General features: G+C 40.5%; 1 protein-coding gene and 1 long non-coding RNA gene across 3 annotated transcripts; one reads left to right on the forward strand and one right to left on the reverse strand.

The window, feature by feature from the left end:
- The first annotated feature begins 526 nt into the window (after window positions 1–526).
- Window positions 527–13,295, forward strand: prodhb (proline dehydrogenase (oxidase) 1b). The gene is made up of 14 exons (XM_056377211.1): window positions 527–1,010; window positions 1,958–2,169; window positions 5,855–5,889; window positions 5,978–6,127; window positions 6,367–6,431; window positions 6,531–6,647; window positions 6,806–6,879; window positions 7,460–7,541; window positions 8,013–8,105; window positions 8,425–8,571; window positions 9,447–9,622; window positions 10,599–10,697; window positions 10,851–10,939; window positions 11,970–13,295. The coding sequence occupies exons 1-14, from the start codon at window positions 555–557 to the stop codon at window positions 12,158–12,160; spliced, it is 1,986 nt and encodes a 661-aa protein (XP_056233186.1). The 5' UTR covers window positions 527–554; the 3' UTR covers window positions 12,161–13,295.
- On the reverse strand, window positions 1,973–6,642 carry LOC130170086 (uncharacterized). 2 transcript variants are annotated; one of them, XR_008827940.1, is made up of 5 exons: window positions 6,510–6,642; window positions 6,361–6,438; window positions 5,826–5,868; window positions 3,088–3,205; window positions 1,973–2,112 (listed from the first exon to the last, which is right to left on the reverse strand). It is a non-coding gene; the product is annotated as an uncharacterized LOC130170086 (long non-coding RNA). The 2 variants fall into 2 exon arrangements; XR_008827941.1 differs by having other exon boundaries at window positions 5,786–5,868.
- Window positions 13,296–20,717: the final 7,422 nt, after the last annotated feature.

A 20,717-nucleotide genomic window follows, 5' to 3' on the forward strand; every position in this document is an offset into this window, starting at 1 on the left:
GTTGTTTTTGGTTCTTAATGTATTTATCTGACTTGTTTTCATGAACTGTCTCTATCAAACAATTTTAATGTTGTAACTGGACAAAGAAGAGCTAATTTGAACTAATTATAGAATACTGTTGGGTAACTTAAATAAATGAATCTGAATTGTTACTGCATGTTTTTGGTAGGTATTTTGGAGGTATTCTTAGCCCTAAGTAAAGTAGAAGTAACTTACTCAAATGAGTGCTGAAGTTGAAATTGTACTTCAGCATATGAAGCTACTTTGCTTCTGTCCACCACTGATAAAACCTTTAGCCTTTCTTACACTGCACCAGTGAAGTTGAGCAAATAGCTGAAGGTTTGATTAAAGGCTAGCTACAGTTCTCTACACGAATAACCTCCTCTTCTATAATTAGTCAGCCTACTCTCTGCAAGTTATTCAGTCAAAAAAAAAAAAGAAGTGGTTGTTCACCTGTACAGGTGTGGAAAAAAGTTATGGGAGTGTTAGACAAAACTGTTGCGTCACAGGTTATCCACCAACCAAGTGATGCTAATGTGACTGTTTGGCTCGCTATGTGTTTACACTGTGCCTCCAGACAGCTCGCTTCGACAGATGGTCTGTGTAATCTCACCGCTCCACTGACATCTACCTCCTCCAGGCTGATGTTTTATGTCAAAACTGCGCCAGCCTTGACGCGGGCAGGACCGGAAATTCCCTTTAAATGGCTACTCTCCAGGCGAAGACTCCGGTCTACCGTCACCTCCACCACCTCGCCGACCCAGACGGAGCAGCGGGACGATGTCAGCAGCCGCGGCGGCGCTCAACATGACACGACGCGGCCGGAATCACCCGGACAGCCGGGCAGAGGAGGGAGAGACGGAACCACCACCAAGGCTGCTAATGAGACCTTCGTAGACTTTGAGCAGTACCAGGAGGCTTATAAAAGCAAAGACTCATTAGAGCTGATGAGAAGTTTGGTGGTTTTCAAACTCTGTTCCTATGACTTCCTGGTTGATAAGAATAAAGAGGTAAACAGGTGCTAACTTACCGTGCAACCCGAACAGTAACCATGACGACAATTTGTTAATGTGACTGGAGTTGTCCAGGTAAACTTGATAATGACAATATATTAAAGGTTAGCACACTTGTTTACTCCAATGTGACATTTTCACATAGCACAGACGCCGGGGGGGGGGGGGGTCGACAAAATCAGGTGCGAGAACAAAATGTATTGTAAGACAGCTGAAGCTGATAACCCCATGTTTGTACATAGATATGCTTATTTGCTAGGCTTTTATTGATAACGAGATATAGTTGAACTTGAAACGCCATAAGTTGTGTTCAAAACAGCAGCCAGTTTGCCAAGTTTGAACTCCAGACTTCATACACTTTTTAAAGTCAATGGTTTGAACCCACAGACATAACTGTTAGAGCCTCGGGCTCAAGTGTAACACCCACCTCTCAGGTTACAGTCTGTTTTTCCAAGCATGCAGTCCAAGTTACTTAACCTCTACAGTAGCAGTAGTTACTTAACCTTTACTGCAGGGTAATGTATGGTACAAGAAACACATTTAATTCATTTAAAAAGGGCATTTTCTTTCATGTTGTGATGCATTAATACTTTAGCCTTGCAGAACTGGAGGTTCACTTTCCACACTTTGACACCTTCAGGGAGTCAATGTAAAGCTTGGCTGTGGTAGTGACAGAAAGTGGTGACATCAAATGCAAAGTAGAGAGTTAAGAACATGATTTGAATTCTTTTGCTTATGAAAGATCAACTTGCTGCAAGTTGTCTTTCCCATAGTCTGTCAAATAAACCTGTTGCCATCAAATCATGCCCATACACAGCCTGTCTTTTCTGGGACATAATTACACATATAATCTAGGCAAAATTATGTGAAGAATTAATTAGGATTATAAAGCAAATAATATACCTGTCTAAACTGGTTATAATGTCCTCTCCCTTTCTGTTTAGATAATGGATCTAGGTAAGAAGATCCTGGGCCGGAGAGCTTTCGACCAGTTCATGAAGATGACATTTTATGGTCAGTTTGTAGCTGGGGAAGATCACAGGGCCATCAGGCCGCTGATCCAGAAGAATCAGGCCTTCGGCGTCGGCTCTGTTCTCGACTACAGTGTTGAGGAGGACATCAGCCAGGAGGAGGCAGAACAGAAAGACAGCAGGGGGTATGAAAGTTTCGTTATTACCATACATTTCAGATACTGCATGCAAAAAGTGTCTGTGTTGTAAGTGTTTGCCACAATTTAATACTTTCCTGTTGTTTGATGCCAAAAATAGATTTATCTTTATAACAACCAGGATATTAACTCCAGTTACAACATGATTTGTTGGCTCAGCCAAGGCCCCCTGTTCAGGATTGGCTGGGTAGAGAGAATGTCTAACTTGTTAGGAATCCTGTCACATGGAGAGCACAAGGCAGTGGCTATCTGATCTGTGAGCTGATGTAAACTTAGATGACAGTGCAGACCTTATTCAAGCAGCCTTTCTAGGCAGGAGCAGCACTGTTACTTAAATCTGTGCTGTGGGCATCCATGCATTATGAGTAATTAGGACATTTCATAGTCTAAAATAAAAATTGGACATTCTGGCCCATTTAGGAGTTTGCTCACAGTCAAATCAGTGAGTAAAATTTCCAAAGTGAATTTATGTGATTTCATTGATGTGAAAAACACAAGTGCACTTGTCAAATGTACTTAGCATAAGTGTAATACTCAGCCAGAATTGCCTGACCTTTTATATCTCACACAACAGTTCTGTTTCTATTAAGGCCAGACGAAGTGAAATAACAAAGCTGTTAGGCAGTGTATTTACATATCCTTCTGTTGACACAGAGTGACAGCCGACTGCAATGTCATCTTATGCCAGACAGAACATCCTCTATTACTGTAGCGTTATCACATTCTGTAATGCGATAAAGCTCCCAGGCAAACCCTTTGCTATGACTTTTTTGACCCTGCTTGTACTCAGTGTAGGTTTTTTTTTTTTTTAATACCATATCACTAGTAACAAGATATCACTGCTCAGCTTTTTATATTCTTTGTCTCAGAGTTGCCTGCTTGGAAACATCAAAAGAGGTATCAAACCTGAGCCTAGAAAGCTTTTGTTTGCCGAACATACACCTTCAAACTGTAAGGGTGGAGGACAAGGCATATTAAGTCAGCTTGATCTCAGACAGCAGCTTTTGACAGCCACTCCAATGATCTGTCAAGATAGCAACAACAACATTAGTCAGTTCCTTGCAGCAGAAAGAAGATATCAGGAATAGAGGCAAGTTCTGGCTTGCTATTAAGAACATTATATTCACAATCACTGCTTAGTATGCCATATAAAGTACACTAAAAATATACATTTTGGATTTGATTAATGTAAGCTTTTTAATGCCAGTTCTGATGTTTTTGTAACAAAGTTGTCAGTAATATTTTCTGCCAGTAGTCAAATTCATGACAAAAGATAATAAATAAACAATCACTGCTTCCAACATGATTGAATTCTTGGTAGCATCACACAGAAAATAGAAGGATTTGCAGAAATAAAATTCATATCCCTGGACACACGATATTGATTTCAGTGGAGGGTTTAACAACAGGGTTATTAACACTAGCTATTCAATGCAATGTAAAATTCTGGGATTGGTTTCTCTTTTTTGGAACTGCAACTAAAAATTATTTTCATTATTTATTAACCTGTCTTTTTTTTTTTTTTTCCAACTAATTATTTATTTAGTCTAAACTCTGCCAGAAACACAATGAGAAAAGACAAAGGACTGAGGTTTCCTCCAGTTATAGTTAAATATAAAACAAACAAAAAAAAGCAGCATCAGTTTTCTCTGTCAATTACTCAAATTATAGTTTGAATATCAAAATTGTTAATGATTAATTTTTTTGTCCATTTACTTCTTGATTAAATTGGCTCTACCATTTCCATAAAAAATACAAAGAACAGTACGGATAAGTGGCCTAAGTGACTAAATAAAAAGGTGTTTAAGACAGTGTAAGGTTTCATGATTTTCCATGGCATTTAATGTTAAAAGAAGATAATGGAAGGTTACATATGTAACCCAGGTTCTCTGAGTGGAGAGACTATCTCTCCACCCTACATATTCCATATATAAGGGGACTGACCCCCAAGGGGGCAGCTGACATGGATACTGTCATGACACCAACTGTGGTGGTCACGCACTGATTAACAACACGTGGTTACATAAGCACCAGGCAAGCGTGGCCTCCTTGGTTAACCTTGATTGAAACCGTTTTGGAGCAGCTTTTAGCTGGAGAGATAGTCTCCCCACCGGGGAACCGGGGTTACATATGTAACCTTCCATTATCTCATGTCAAGACTATCTCTCCACCCTACATATTCCATATGTGCGGGATCTCTGAGACAGACTGGAGGAAACCAAGCACACCCTACTGCTCCTGCAGGAGCCTGAGATGACAGTTGAGTTCAAATGAGACATCACCACCACCAGAGTGCTCACCCATGTGCTCCAATAAAAAAACTATTTCCAAATATACAATATGTACACACCCATGACCTAGGTGCAAGATGCCACCAAAGTTTAGCTGGCCCCGCCAGATGCTAAGGCCAACTGTAAATGGGTGAGAGGCCTTAGAAAGAAAGACCCGGAGCCTTCCTTGTAAGAGCCGTGATTCCTGGGGCGTCGATTGTCAGGCCCCTATCCTGCCGCACTGCGCCCAGGAGACATTCAGTGAATGGGGTACTGGCTTCCAGGTTCGTGCAGCAGAACCTGATAAAGGTGGATGGGGGTTGACCAAGATGCAGCCGCACAAAGCTTTGATAGAGCAGTACTTCGTCCTATACCCATGAGGTAGCAAGGCCCCATGTAGAATGGGCATGCACCCCTGCTGGGGCTGGCCTTCCTGCTGCCTTGTATGCTTCCAAAGTAGTTAACAACCAATATGTCTGAATGTATGTGAACACTTATGCTACTCAAGATTCGCTGGAAAATGTCCTCCACCGGTAACACTATTCACCCCTCATACATCAGACACTCTGACACAAAGCGTAAGTGGAACTTGGATTGCCGGTCACCCGGCTTTCCTCTTGTTTACTTCCTGAAATCGCTCGCGTCGAGGAACATTGGCTGTGACTGTTAAAAGGTACTTCATACACTTCAGCCACGGTGTAAAAGCGATCGGCTTTAAAGTGTGGCCGCTTTTCACGTGGGACAATGGCTAACAACCAGCAGAACGGAAAACCCGGTGCCACAAGCTGCCACGCTTTTAGCAGCCTGTGTTTGTGAGACACACAGAGGGGCCAGCTCTCCTACTTATAAGGTAAGTGGACCACACTGATGTCAAAAGCAAACGCTACGTTCAGTACTCACACGTCTAGGTACACACGTCCGCTCGACTCCATGGTAATCAAAGAATCGAAGACGCCACGCATGCGTGGTGCTTTTATAACCACGTATTGCTAATCAGTGCGTGGCCACCACAGGTGATGTGTCTTAAAGAGTATCTACGTCAGCTGACCCCGTGAGGGTCAGTCCCCGTACATATGGAATATGTAGGGTGGAGAGATAGTCTTGACATGATAGAGAAACATTACATAAACATCTAGTGTCCTGATGGGGGGGGGGGGGTGTAAAGTATGGAGTGATGCTTCATCAGTTCAACATATATAGGGACACTAAACACAGTGCCAGCATCTGGCATGCCACTGCCACAAGGCCAAAATGTTCACAGAAAGAATGCTAGCTCCCAAAGTGAACTCCAAAATGCTTTGACATTTTGCTTTGACAATTATGATGCAACTTACATTTCTAATATTGCCCCAAAGTCAGGGCACATTAACTCACTTTGTCCTCTTGCATTCCTTCTAATGCAGCTCATGTGTATCCGCTGCAGAGAAAGAGAGCATAGGTAAGCTGTCTTGTTTTGTTCTCATTTGTGGATACAGTATATGATGTAATTAGAAGTAATAGGCATGCAAATTTTCTTTCACCTTCAGGCAAGGACCACAGTGAGAAAAATTATAAAGCACACAAACAGTTTGGGGACCATGGTGGGAGAGTGACCGGAGCCCACACGTATTTCTACGCTGATGAGGCCAAATGTGACCAGCATATGGAAACCTTCATCAAATGCATCAAAGCATCTGGTAAGTAAACAGAAATTACACCACATCAATAAAACTACTTTACCACATGTCTGGTTTGGTTGTAACTCTATGCTGGCTCATGTACTTTGATATTTTCTACCAAATGCTGCAAATATCGTCATCCTTCAACCAATTGATATGTGATCTGCCTCTGTAATCCACTCCAATTATCACATGCAGCACAGTCCTTCTACATGCATTTACCATCATGATAATATTTTTGTCTGTTTGACCTGTAGGTGGAAGTTCAATGGACGGTTTCTCTGCCATCAAAATGACTGCTCTAGGACGACCTCAGTTTCTGGTAGGCACTAGAAAAAAAAAAAAAAGTCAGTGTACCAGTTTAGCTGATAATCTTGCCGTAAGGTTGGGGTAGACTGACATCATGCTTGTTTTTTAAAAGCTCCAATTCTCAGAGATCCTGGTGAAATGGCAGCGATTCTTCATCTTCCTGGCATCACAGCAGGGGAAAGATGGCATGGAAGCCTTAGAGCAAAGGCTGGAGCTGAAAAAGCTACAGGTAGTCTCTCTCCTCTTCCACTTTTATTCTGGTGATGTTTAATTATAGTGATACATCACATGCAGTGCACTTTTATGACATACACAGTTTGAGGATATTGCTGCAGCTGTTGCTACAGTATGTTAAGTGCACTGCTTCAGGTCTCTATATCTGTCTAGGAATTCTTGACCGAACTGGGTGCAAAAGGCGACTTCTATGGCTGGTTTACAGGCAGGAAAGAGGAAACGTCAGGGTAAGCAAGAACACAGATGACCTAAACACACACAAATACGTCTGTATATTCCAGGCAATTTAAAGGAAAATTCATCCAATGAAAAATTATGATTAAATAGAACACACTGTTTCCTAATGGATTGTGATGCAATTTGCAGTGGTTATACTTGACATAATCATTTAATAACATCATTAAATCACGTAACATGCAAAACAAAATGCATATTTTATAATATTTTTCTTGATTTATTCATTGTCATAGTTCATTGTACAGTACATACACAATATTACTGTTTAAATGACTTATTAATAATAATATATATATATAATATAATAATATAATATGACTTTTAAACATTTTACTGCTGAAATTATTTATAATATTAGTTAATTGTGATGGAATAACAGTCAACACTTTTGTTATTTTTAAGTCACAGCATCTTATGAAAAAAGTTAGGAAAACAGCTATTTTAAAGTTCATCTCAAGGACGTGTTGCTACAGAGTGACAGAAAAAGTGAAATTAAACAGAATACTGGTAATATTTTAGACTCACTGATGTGCTGTTGCCATAATACCTGTCTGTCCTCTGCCCTGACAGGAGCATTGACATGCTCGACTGGAACAGCCTAATAGATGACAGAACAAACACATCACACCTCCTGGTTGTCCCGAATGTAAAGGTCAGTGGCATTACACGCTGACAGAAAGTGGCAATAACTGAGATGAAAAATGCAGTTAGCAAAAACATCCTTAAACTTTAGATATGATTCAAGACCCAAACTTGTGGAGACAATAACCGACTTGTTATATAACTGAGACCTGTTTACATTTTCCAAATTTGAAGTGTATATAATTTACAACAGACAGGAGAGTTGAAGTATCAGCGGGACCTGATTTCAACCAGAATGACAGAAAGTAATGATGCATGATGAATATAGATATTGGCATATTATTGGCTCTGGGTTAGGGAAAGACCTGAGTTAATTGCACATCTACAAAATCTGGGCACGTTGTCATAAACATATCTGTTGACCTTGGACTAAAGACAGCTGAAGGGTGGATATAATAAGAAACACTGACAGGTTTCATGCTGTATGATATTTGGTTCATTAGCATTTCATGCTGTATACTCTACTGGGTTGTTTGCTCAGCTAGGTGAGCTGGAGCCTCTGCTGGAGAAGTTCACCGGAGAGGAGGAGAAACAACTGCAAAGGATCTTACAGCGTATGGACATCCTAGCCCAGGTAATCTTACGTAAACTATCAACATGAAGAATGATCGCTGCAGGCAATTAGTGGCAAATCAGCAAGAAACAAGCACGTACTGTATATAATAATGCTGGAATTAAATATATTGTTAGTTATTGCGTTATATTAATATCCAAATAAATAGTATTATCTGTATTGTAAAAGAAAGCCCCAATGTATGTGTAGACAGAACCACTGATCACCTTTGTTTAGTTAAAGATGGCTTCATTAATTCAACTATATTTAATGAAACTTTAGAATAATGAGCACTGTTAGGTGATATTATACCAAATTAATGAGCTCTTTCTCATCCTAGCATGCCCTAGAGAACGGTGTTCGCTTGATGGTGGATGCGGAGCAAACCTACTTCCAGCCAGCTATCAGCAGGCTGACGTTAGAAATGCAGAGGATCTACAACAAAGAAAAGCCTGTCATCTTCAACACGTACCAGTGCTACCTGAAGGTAAGAACCCACAGCTGGAAAAAAAAGCACCAGATGTTCCAGTCTGTCAGTGTTGAATATGCACACAAATCATGCAATCACAACAATTGTAATTCTCATGATAAAGACCATGCTGTGGTATATTGTGTAACTTCTGTAGTCAGATTGCTAAGAGTCAGCTGAGATGATGAAGAAACAGCGACATAGCCAAGACGAAAATAATGTTTTTGGTGCTTTATCTTTATTTTTAATGAGCGACTCTAAGTTAGAAGCTGTTTAAGTCGCAGTCGAGTTTCATTTTCGTGCTTAACATCCTCTTTTCATCACTGTTCGTATTCCGTCAAAAATACATAGCCTTACTATATTGTCATGTAAAACATACACTGTTGTGAAATAAAAATAACAAATTAAAATAACACAACACTTAGATTGTGGGTTCCACTTTGTCACAATTAGTTGCTGTAATTAATGATACACTGCTGCTTTGCTGCTGATGTTGCTCAAACCAGAATAAGGCAAGTTCTCAATGATGTGTTGCTTTTTTTCCCCCATGAGAGTAATTTATGTAGAAACACAACCACAAAGTGATGTCAGCACAATCTTGTTTGACTAATTGAGACCCACCAACGTTTTAACAAGATCACTCCGACTTTGTCTCTCATAGCGTCTTCATTTTTGCTTGCAGGCAATCATGGTGAGGTAGAATAGAGAGGCTGAATCCTGATAGGAATAAGAATAATGTGTAGTGGCTCTGTAATAGCTGTTGAGTTAGATCTACAGTAGTCAGTGAAAATGGAAATGTGATACTTTGCTCAATTCTGTATCTAAACTTGAAGCACTTGATTCTGATTAATCTTTGCTAAAGAACGAGTCGCCTTGTCTTTTTTGTTCTGCAGGAGGCCTATGACAACGTAACTATGGATGTAGAACTGTCACGGCGTGAGGGCTGGCATTTTGCTGCCAAGCTGGTGCGTGGGGCCTACATGTATCAGGAGCGAGAGAGGGCCGGAGACATTGGTTATGAGGACCCTATTAACCCTGATTATGAGTCTACCAATAGAATGTACCACAGGTAGGAGCCAAGACCTGTTTCTGCCTTATCAGCTGCTGACAACTGTCCAAATCTGCATCTGCGATGTTTGATCTTTTTTTGCCAAGCCAGGCTCTTATTTCTTCATCTTGATACTGGAGCTGTCTGCTATTAATATATCCTGTTGCTACTGGATAGCAAACAGTTTAGAGTTCAGTTTCGTCCATAAAAACACCCCAGGTAAACTCCTTTTTCCCACTTGTGCCACTCCAAATTTCCCATGTGGTTCACAAATTTAAACTGGCCACTTTATAGGCACAAATCCACTGCAAAGGACGGCACAGGGATTTAAATTTACCGAAGTGGTCCTTCAATTCGAGTTTTTGGGTTTATCATGTTGTGTCAGCAGTAAGCTTCCACCCTGTTGAGTCGTCCTTGTACAAGTTAGAGAAAACATCCAGCTCTCTGCAGGGGTTCTGTGTTGTAACAGTTTTCTGACATTCCTAGATTAAGGCAAGCTCAAAGAAATCAACCTGTGGAGATCAATATGTTTTGCACAAAAAAGCGGAAAGGCCAAACTCCTCAAGCATTCGATTAGATTTTGAAGTAAACATCAACATAGGACAGGCACAGCATGTGCTGGGATTCAACAATTTGCACATGGTGGTAAAATACATGCATATTAACACAACTACACGAGCAGGAAAGCAGACTGCAGAGATCCTCCCAGAATGCATTGGTTCAGGTTTCTGAAAAATAAGTTTAGTGTTTAGCGAAAATTTTACTATTTAGTTGTGTAAAGGCAGCTCTGCACCACACAATAAATCTTACATGCTAATGAGAAAGATTTGCATGGATGAGTAATGAGAACACTGTGAGCCACATTATATATACAATGTACTATAACATATACAGTTTCAAATTTTATAGCCGGTAGTGTAATAGAGAACAATTGAGGTTTTTTTCCACTTAACACACAAAAGTTTGTGTGTGTTTGTGTGTGTCTGTGATTGTGCAGGTGTCTGGATTGTGTGCTGGATGAGATTGCACTCAACAGAAATGCCAACGTAATGGTTGCTTCCCATAATGAAGACACAGTGAAACACACCATACAGAGGTACAGTTTCAATCCTATCAAAGCAGACGGTTGAAAACACAATTGATTTTTTGAATACAGCACTGGATCTGGATAAACCAAGTTATTTTTGTATGTGTCCCTCTCTCTCTTTCTCTCGCTCTCTCTCTTTCTCTCTCTTTCTCTCTCATTCAGAATGAATGAGCTGGGTCTCTTTCCCACAGAGAACAAGGTGTACTTCGGTCAGCTCCTGGGCATGTGTGATCAGATCAGTTTCCCATTGGGTGAGAAAACTCCACACTAACACACTCTCTCACACAACCACACGACAATGACGAGGCACTGATCTCTCCTGCCCCAACACAAAGCTGTTGATTTGACAGTGTCAGCGCAGCCTCTGCGGAGTCAGTATTTGCCAGTGTCCTCTATCTCAACTCCCAGCTGTGTCTCCTCCTAATGCCTTTGAGTTACACAGGTGCCCTACACACCACATGGAGTGCATGAAGTGCAAATGTCAGTCTGCAGCCCGTAACGTGACATATGAACCGAGACACCTCAGTATTGACAAGCTGTCTTAGCGAAGTGCTGCTGCCGGCTCTCACCACTTTGTTTGTCAGTCAAAGACAGACCCGGCAGCAGGCAGTTATCTGTCAATGTGAGGCTCAAGTTGAAACAGCCTTGACCAGCACTGATGTAAACAGACACACATGTTTCTATGTTGTATTCTCCAGGGATAGTGCAGTCGGTGCTGTGTCTTAGAAACCTGCAAGTTTTATGAAATACAGCAGAATGGAGTTGAGATCTTTATTTTTTGTCTCTTGCTTACTACACAGATTGTTTTTTAAAAAGGTGCTACATTCAGTTTGCATTGTTTTCAAATTTGCTGTGGTTCAGGGTGTTGTTTTCATGACTGTTTTATTTTATCATGTTTTGTTACCTTGTAAAGTAATTGCGGATTAGATGAAAAGCTTCGACTGGCAACAGCAGCTCTTTTTAATTCAAATACAGAAAACTGAGGGTGTCTCTGCATATGCTGAAAACCTGCCTGATTAGAAAAGGTTGTAGCAATCACACAGCGAGGCAAGCCAATGAAAATGACATCTAGTTGGGATGTGCAGTTTTTGTTTAACCTGTAAATTGAAATTACAATACCTGAAATGATAAAAATCACATTTTAATATCACAAAAAGCCTTTGGTGATGTTTGCAGCCTGATATATCTGTTTATCCTCTTCATCCATACCATTCTACACATGCCTTCTAAGACCCTTTTTTTACTTTCGTTGCATCTCACACCATCCACTTTCAACCCTAGGTCAGGCAGGCTTCCCTGTCTATAAGTACGTCCCCTATGGGCCAGTCAATGAGGTGATGCCATACCTGTCTCGGAGAGCCCAGGAGAACAGAGGCTTCATGAAGGGCGCCCAGAAGGAGAGGGAGCTGCTGTGGAAGGAGCTGAAACGCAGACTTGCCTCTGGGGAGCTTCTCTACAGACCGGTGTACTGAAAACACAGAAAAAGAGACAGTGAGGAGAGTGTGTCAACGTGCTGAGTTTTTTTTTTTTCCATATCTTTTCTGGTTGACGGCTGCTGCTGTGACTGTCTGTTCTGTCTCTCCCTCAGTACAGCGCTCCCTGGATGTACAGTATATCTCCTGTTCTCCCCTGTCCCGGGGTTTTCTTGCTGACGGGCCGTTTCTGCATGTCACTCGCTTTTTCTGTCATCCCACTGTTGTTTCTCTCCATTTCCTGTTCCCCTTTCTGTTCCTGACTGTTCCACCTTCACCCCTACCTGTAGTTATATGTATTCCCCATGTTCTCCCTATTTCTTTCCTTATTTGCTTCTGCAACCATAAGCATTCCTCACTTTGTCTTCCCATTGTCTATGGAGCTCTGTTATCCATCAAGTGGGCATCTTTACTACTCCAAAAGGACTCCCTAAAATGTCAACGAGACTGGGGCGGACATCTGGTTTTATCACCCTATTTATCTTGGAGAGGGACAACAATAATAAAATAACAGGCTTGATTTAAATGGCAGTAAAGAAAACATCAATATTCCCCTCCTATATTATTATTATTTTTTTGACTCTTGGATGGCCGCACATTATCCCGTGGAGGCTTCTCTGCACCGTATATTTGTGCACCATGTTTGAGGTTTTTTTGCCGGTTAGAAAAAGAAGCCTGTTTATGAATCAATGGGAAAGTATAAATGGTTCCTCACAGCACATCCCTACTCTTCTAAGAGTGCTATTGTAGAGTGTTATTGTATTTACCGGAGGAAGCTATATTCTTGGTCACTGAGGTGTTGCGAGAGAGTGTTGTGAGAGAGTGTTGAGTGTTCGGCGAGTGAATCTCCTTTTAATACAGGTGCAGACGAGTTTGACAGCTTGTTGTTCTTTTTCATGACAAATACTATGCAAGGTGATAATATGTTAGCGGGTTGCCTTTTGGTTTTATTGCATTTTGATTCATTCAAATTCTTATTTCTGACAATGTAAATATGTTGGAAGTGGGTGATCCTATTTGTTGTTTTTACATGTCTCTCTTTATGGACCTGTGAAATTGTTCAATAAATAAATATGTACTGTATCAATAGCAAAAGTGCACATGACACTTTAATTAAAAGAAGGACTTGATGATATTGACTGCAATATTATAGCTGCGAGCTGTTTGCACAAGCTTGGGTTGTTTTGGGTTTTAATTCTGGGACATATTCTGCTTCGTTATTGATACACAATTAGTATTTGAGTCGGGGTAACCAAGCTTCATGATAATTATGGCCTTGTCATTTTATGAGAGCAGTCAGTGCTCTGTAGACCATCATTTAATTACCCATGATGCTACGCTCAGTACAGATCACAGAAATTGGATGCATTAATCATTACTCAGAAGAAACTTTAGTGGCTGTTAAGTTTTACTGAGGCAAAGCGCCACAGAGCTGTCACTGCTGCTGTATTCTATCGGTTTAATTAAGAATCAAGTCTACTTTTGATGTAAGATGTGCCTTTGGGTATACATTTGCCAACAAATCCCTTCTTACACGGCACTGGAGTTTTCCTGGTTAGCTTCAGCTGCAAAGATGATTTAGAGGACACATTATAGTGTGGAAAAATTCTACACAAGTTCCAAAAGTCAGTCAAAACCAGCATGGGCTCAGCATATTCTTTGAGACTTATCAACACTTCTCCCTACGTTCAAGCGCAGGCATATAATAGAGTCAGCCGAGCCTAATTTACTTTATGGAATGAATGTTGACATTGTATTACGCGAGACGTGAAGGATGGCATATACGTAACCGATTTCTCTGGGCTACTTTGCCACTGGCTCCACACGGTTTGACGTCTCAGATTGTTTGTTTAACTGTGCCCTTGACTTTGTGCTTTCAGAGGGACCACACAGCGGCCTGGTGCATTTCAAAGCACTGTGACATATGCTGTGACAGGCCCTGATTTGAAAACATGCTGAGCATTGTTTTTCAGGTTCCCAAATTTTAAGATGATTTGTTTTTACTGTAGCACAATGAATGGACTGGCTTCCTATTTAATCTCTAATTAAGCAGACGACGGCTTTGAAGGGGGCCAGAAGTATTGTGTGTTTTCATCTTTTGACAGTGAATTGAGAGATACAAACAAAACAAAACATAGGCTTGGACACGTTCAGCTGAATGACTGTAATCATCCCCACAGTATGAGATGAAGTTAAAACTTTATTTGACTCCAGGAGGGCTGAGAAAGGTTAGAGAAATCATTTCGCAATATACAGGAGAAGACTGATTCATAAATAAAATGTTTTTCATGTAACCCCACCTAAACATTCACCTCAGTGATTTGATCTTCTCAACAATTTAGTTGGAACCACAGAACGAATCATCTGAGAGTCCATCAGTGTACACCCACGTATGACTGTAACAATGGTAGTAGTACTCACTAACTAACCACCTGCTGACTGACCTTTGGCTGTTGTTTCATTTCAACAGGAAAATCCACATCCGTCATTATAAGCTGTATTCTGTACGACAACAGGTGGCTGTGGCCTCTGTAAAAAATGTAACCAATACACTGGAGAAAGGGTGAAAATACAGAAAGGAGACCATCAACCAGAGACAGTAGACTGTATTTCCTGACATTGCAACATGATCTCAGCATCATTTCTTCATGGCCAGTCAGAGTGACAAGCATGGTATAACTCAGTATATTGACATCAGTGAAAATGCTGCAAGACGTGTCAATATTTTATGTCAACATCTGACACTAACTTGGCTCAGATGTCTAACAAGGAGAAAGGGTTGTTAACTTTCAGCAAGCATTTCCACAGTAAAAATAATTGGCAACACAACAATAAAGGTACACAGGAAAAGTAATTAATGAAGAGCAACTGAGGCACCAACCAAAAACGCAGTGCTAATTAATGAATGTCTCACAAATAGATCCAGAATAATTGGAAATATTATAGTCTATAATCTACATATACAGTGGCAAGAAAAAGATCTTTATCAGATCTTTATCCAAGTTATCAACAATCCAAGTTATTAACAATCATGAGCAAACACAATATATATGAACTAACAACACATAAATCATTGTGTTGTTCTTAACCATATTGGAAACACTGAAACATTCATAGTGTAAGCCCCCGGCTAATGGCATTAACAAAAGCTAATTGGAGTCAGGGGTTATCAGCCCTGGGGGCCAATCAATGAAACAAGATTGGAGACGGGGTTGGAGCTACTTTGACTTATAAAAAACACACTTAAACATTTTAAGTTTGCTGTTCACAAGAGACATGATGTGAACCATGCCTCACTAAAAAGAGATGTCTTCTGACATCTCTTTTTGTCGGAAGACATTTTTAAATATGAAGCTATGGCCGGCAGTTAGCTTTCCAGGAAGTCGAGGCGCCTGGCCAAGAAATAGTCTGGCACATAACCCGTGGCCAAACAAACAAACAAACCATCAAATGCCTAGTGAATATATGGATTTTCTTGCCTGTTGGTACCAGGGCAAAGTTAGCTAGCTGTTTCCTCCTGTTTCCAGTCTTTTGAGCTAAGCTGAGCTAAACTAACTGGCTAGCATCATATTATATACCTGTCAAACTACTGCTTCAGAGATGTGTTACATGAGACAGACTGCTACAGGTTAACCAAATAATTGTGATACACAGCAAGAAAACTGTCAGTAGCAACACTTCATAGGGCCACAGGAACGTACGACTGCTACTACACTGCAGACACTCCATAAAAAGGTGTTTATGAGCATTTATCTAAGTCTCACGTTATTAATTTAAACTTGTTTTTTTTGGTGTGTCGGAGGAGTCAGGTGTAAACTAGCTGTAGCCTGAAGCTTAGCTCTTTGAAAAAAAATTATAAAAATAATTAGCAGTCTGTAAAACTTGTGTGAAGATGATCTCATATAGCAAAATATATATCATAGCGCTTCCTGTGATCCGGAACTAGCACAAACTGGTTTTACAAAATGTATGCAAGGATGATGGACAAGCCATGAGCCTGTGGAAAACAACATTTGCAAATGACCAGTCTGGCATACATTTCAACATCACAGTAGACAACTTTGGGTTTCAGCAGAATTTTATTTGACTGTGAAAGTTTCCAGCTGCGTCTGTACTGCTCATCTACATAATGTGAAACTACTGCAGGAGTGCTTTAAATCACCACCTGTCCTGTCAAGCCATATTCATGTTTGCAGGTATTTCCCTGTAGACAGCAAACACAAGCCAAAAATTTGACTTGTCAAACTGTTCCTGGTAAATTAGCACTTGTTAATTCTGTTAAATAATGTTGTAGATCCACAGTTAGTGACATAGTTGGCTGACCTGACCAAATAGCACTGTCAAAACTTATATTTAGTCTGCAATTCTCCTTTGGGCTCTGTCATATGGCATTTTCCCATTACTTTGCCTTTCATTACAGGGAGAAATGAAGGGAATCTGTGTTGTTCATCATAGCTACTTAGTGAGAAATGTAATGAATCATTGAGCTAAGTTGACCTCAGAGTCTGGACCCAGTCCTGCACTGAAGGAATCCCCCTGGCCGCAGTAAGCTCTGATGTGAACCAGTGAGTAAACAAATGAGTCGTAAACACAACAGATGGGACAGGCGATGACTAATCTCATCTGTCCAAATAGAGTAACAGAACGTAGCACAAATGATCAAAAGCAGAGGGAGTGCAAGAGAAAGGGGGAGGGATGGGAAGTTTGTGTTTTCCTATTCCGCACAAGTGAATAGTGTCAAGTGAGCATGACGGAAAACACTTTTATATCACATGCCAAATGCTTCACATCGTTCCATCTCCATGGGTGTCACCACTATGCTATCAAACACAAATCACTGAAAACATCCGAATTTCCTTAATGGATTTGTATGGCACTTATCACAGGTTCTTGTGACAGGGAGGGCTGATAAAGAAAATGCAAATAACATCACACCCCTTGCACACCCCCGAAATTATTATTATTTTTCTCCTCTTCAGTCAACCTTTCATTACTGACTGGTTGGTGTTTTTTAGTAATCTCATTTGGAGGCGAGTAAAGCTGTCCAGGAAGACTTAAAACCACAAAAGGCCATGACAGCAGCCTCCCAATCCTCTTCCTCAAAGTCACCGGTTAAAGTGGATGACTTGATTTCTTCCACCCCCCCCCCCCAAACATATAAACCTTTTGTTCTGTGCCAGTGAATGGCGCCCATGTATTATAGATCATTAAACCGCTTTCATCTCCTCTCTTTGAGATGCATACTGTTTTCCCTTTGAAAGCGATAAGCATGGTGCAGCACGAACGAGTCACGACTGGATAAAGAAAAAGAAGACGGGAGGTTCCTGTGTGTGTTTTTGTGTTGAGGAGGAAACTGCTTAGAGAATGCCACCAGTGTGGAAAAGAGCAGAGCAGAGCAAGCGATTCGTCACAGCCATTGGCCAAACAACGTTGTTGCTATACTCGCCCTGAAAGGCTTTAATTTCCCACCTTTGCCCAAACACACTTAAAACACACACATAAACACATGTGCACATGCAAACATAGAGGAATGATATAGATGTGGAAGCACAAGACACAGATTACTATGGGCTCACACAAACACACCTGCACCCACACAGGCTGACACACACACACACACACACACACACACACACACTCTCTCTCTTCCTCCCGTCAGTTCCCATATCTATCAGTCTGGGGTGAGAGATGATTTGAAGCGGCTCAATGTTTTGATCATTAGTTTGGACTCATGGAGTGCAGCAGCAGTGAAAAATGAGACTGCTATCTCATGGCCACCTGTTCTTTTAATAAGAAAAAGAACAATTCCTCATCACAGGATGGATTGGCTACCTGATGCCTGGGGAAGAAAACCATGTTGGTGTGTACGCACTTGGCTGAGTGTTTATTTGTGCCTGCATGTGTATACGTCTGAATTCAATTCTGCCCATACATGTCTGTGGATATATTGTATATACACAACAGAGCCGGGATAAAAGTAACGCATAAATCTTCCCGGAGTACAAAGATAATACAGTAGATATCAGGTAGTAGAGTGCAGGCGTCTGTTATCAATGCCACACACCTCCCACGTTTGTCTTTTTTTTCCAGACTTACAGCTGAGAAGACATCTATGTCCCTATGTGAGACATTTTTGACAAGTAATACATTGGATTTATAACACAATGTTACAACTTAACCATAATTTAGTAGAGATTTTAGTCCACAAGTAAGTAGGAAATTTACCAGTTTGGCATTCTTGCATACAAAAGATTGTTGCTTGGCTAAAGTAGCCTAGCAAGTAGAGTTAGCTAAGGCACGCAATGAGTAACAGTAGCCGGGTTATGGTTGCAGTTTTGTCAACAAAACACACTTGCAAGTGGTCTGGGTTTCCATTGAGTCATATTATGCAAATAAAGCTGGGTTTTCTCCTCTTGCGATTTCATTCCAATTAAACGTGACGACAGATTTCCCGTAGTCTGCCTCTGGATAGGAGCTGGCTCCCTGGGGCATGATAGAGCAGGTGCTACGACTTGAATGCAAAAATAATGTTGACATTTCAATTTTGCAAAAATATTGCTGTGTGTTAATAGTCTGAAAAAAACACCTAATGCAAGCTTATAATTAGTTTTGCGACATTTTAGAGTTTTTTGAAATTCATGTTTCAATTAACCGTTTTTAAGTTCACAATTTCAAATTGCACATGAAGCAGGTTAATGGAAACGCACCTGGTCTGGCTGTTGGTTTGTGCCAACAGAGAGTCGCATTTGTAGATTGGTAATGTTTCAATGAATTAAAATGTGAATGTGTTATGAGCAGAAATCTTTATATTGAAAAAAGGCTAGAAGTAATCTACCTGAAGGGGGTGCATGAAAAACATATCCTATATGTTCATAGACTTAAATAAATTTCCAAAGTTCAGTGCCAATGTGGGAAGTACAATCTATCTATCTACCATTAACCATTGACTTAACCAAACCTCAACCAGTGTTTATTTATAATTACCACAGCATTTCACTGACATGTATATGGTAGAAAGTGAGAATTTTAAAAACTTGTCATAGAACATCATCCAAGGTTTAATGGAAATATTTTATGGCATTTGGCTTGAAACATAAGAACAATGTTAAAAGAAAGCACAAATATTCCACTTTTTATTGTAGTCCTATGTTAGTTAAGCATGCAAGATGTGTGTGTTGTCCTCTCTGAGAAGCAGACGCAGAAGTAGTGTGATGTGGTTTATTAATCACCTAAACCTAATCAAACTAAAACTATATAGATGGCAGGTCAGAAAACGCTCACATGATCAGTCGTCTTGAGTTTGTTCGAACTCCCCACACACCGCTGCGCATACATGTGTGAGCATTCGTCTGCTCGGTTATGCCTGCATTGTGTGCCTATGGCTTTCAGTCCGTTTCTTTGCATGTGTTATTGGATGTGTGTGTGTGTGTGTGTGTGTGTGTGTGTGTGCCTATAGAAAGTAGCATGATACCAGGCAAACACGACATGGTGCTCCTTGGTTCGTGGATCCAATTTGTCATGCCAGAACAGTAGGAGGAACATTTACTCAACTCAGTGATGCTGAGATGAACGCAGAGAGCAGAGCAGCCAGGCTGGTTTTTCTTGCTGCTCTGCTGTGAGCAGACAAACAGTGATCGACCAGATTGATGTTTGGATTTGTTGGAGATAATGCAGAGGTACTTTGGTGAAGGCAACCGAGCTAAACCAAAGTAAACCATGCTAAACTGAATGTTATGGGTCTGACCCACTTCCAGAATGTATCCTTTTCTTCCCTTTGTCTCTCAGTGGCATTTGTTTTAGCTTCATACAGTGTTTGCTTTAGGCCCGCATTATTTCCAGTGTCTTCAAAGGGTTGGTTCACCCATATCACAAAAAATCTAATTTTCTCACCAGTCTCAGTACATATCTGGTCATGCACTTAGTTGTGGTTTTATTTGTCTAACCTTTGAAATATCATTTGTGTTGCCTTCCTCCACTCCAGTTAAAAGGGAGGTGAACAGAATTTTATTTGTGCTTTTTGAAACGTGGCAGAATAAATTTCAGAGATCTCAAAACCTGGACATAATCAACATGACTAGATACCACTAGGGGAAAGTGAAAATGTCTATATACATTACAATATGGCAATGAATACCCTTCATATCCGTAAATCCAAAACTTCAAGAACTAGTTTTGTTACTTCGTTTTAAAATCTTTCAATAACTGATTTCTTGGTGAAAACAGCTGCGCGCTATGGCTGAAAATTCTGCGATGAGCGCAGTAAACGTGAACCAAAACAGAAAGGGTCATGTAATGTAAAACAAGAGCCATGAGCTAAAAGACACTAAAACGCTCTTCAGAGCTGAGTGGAACTGCACAGCTCATAATCCTCTGGAGGTTGATCATAAAAGCCTGGTTTCTATCCAAAAGGTGAACAAAGCTTAAACAAATTCGGCCAAAAAGAATGCAAAGTAATGCTTGTTTCCATCAACTAACTTTATGTGAATATTAAATCTGATGTTCTTGTCTTTTGCCATGTTTCACCTCTTCAGTGGAGCAGAAGTTTCACTGGAAATTT

Source organism: Seriola aureovittata, chromosome 5 (genome assembly GCF_021018895.1).
Source record: "Seriola aureovittata isolate HTS-2021-v1 ecotype China chromosome 5, ASM2101889v1, whole genome shotgun sequence".
Lineage (NCBI taxonomy): Eukaryota > Metazoa > Chordata > Actinopteri > Carangiformes > Carangidae > Seriola > Seriola aureovittata.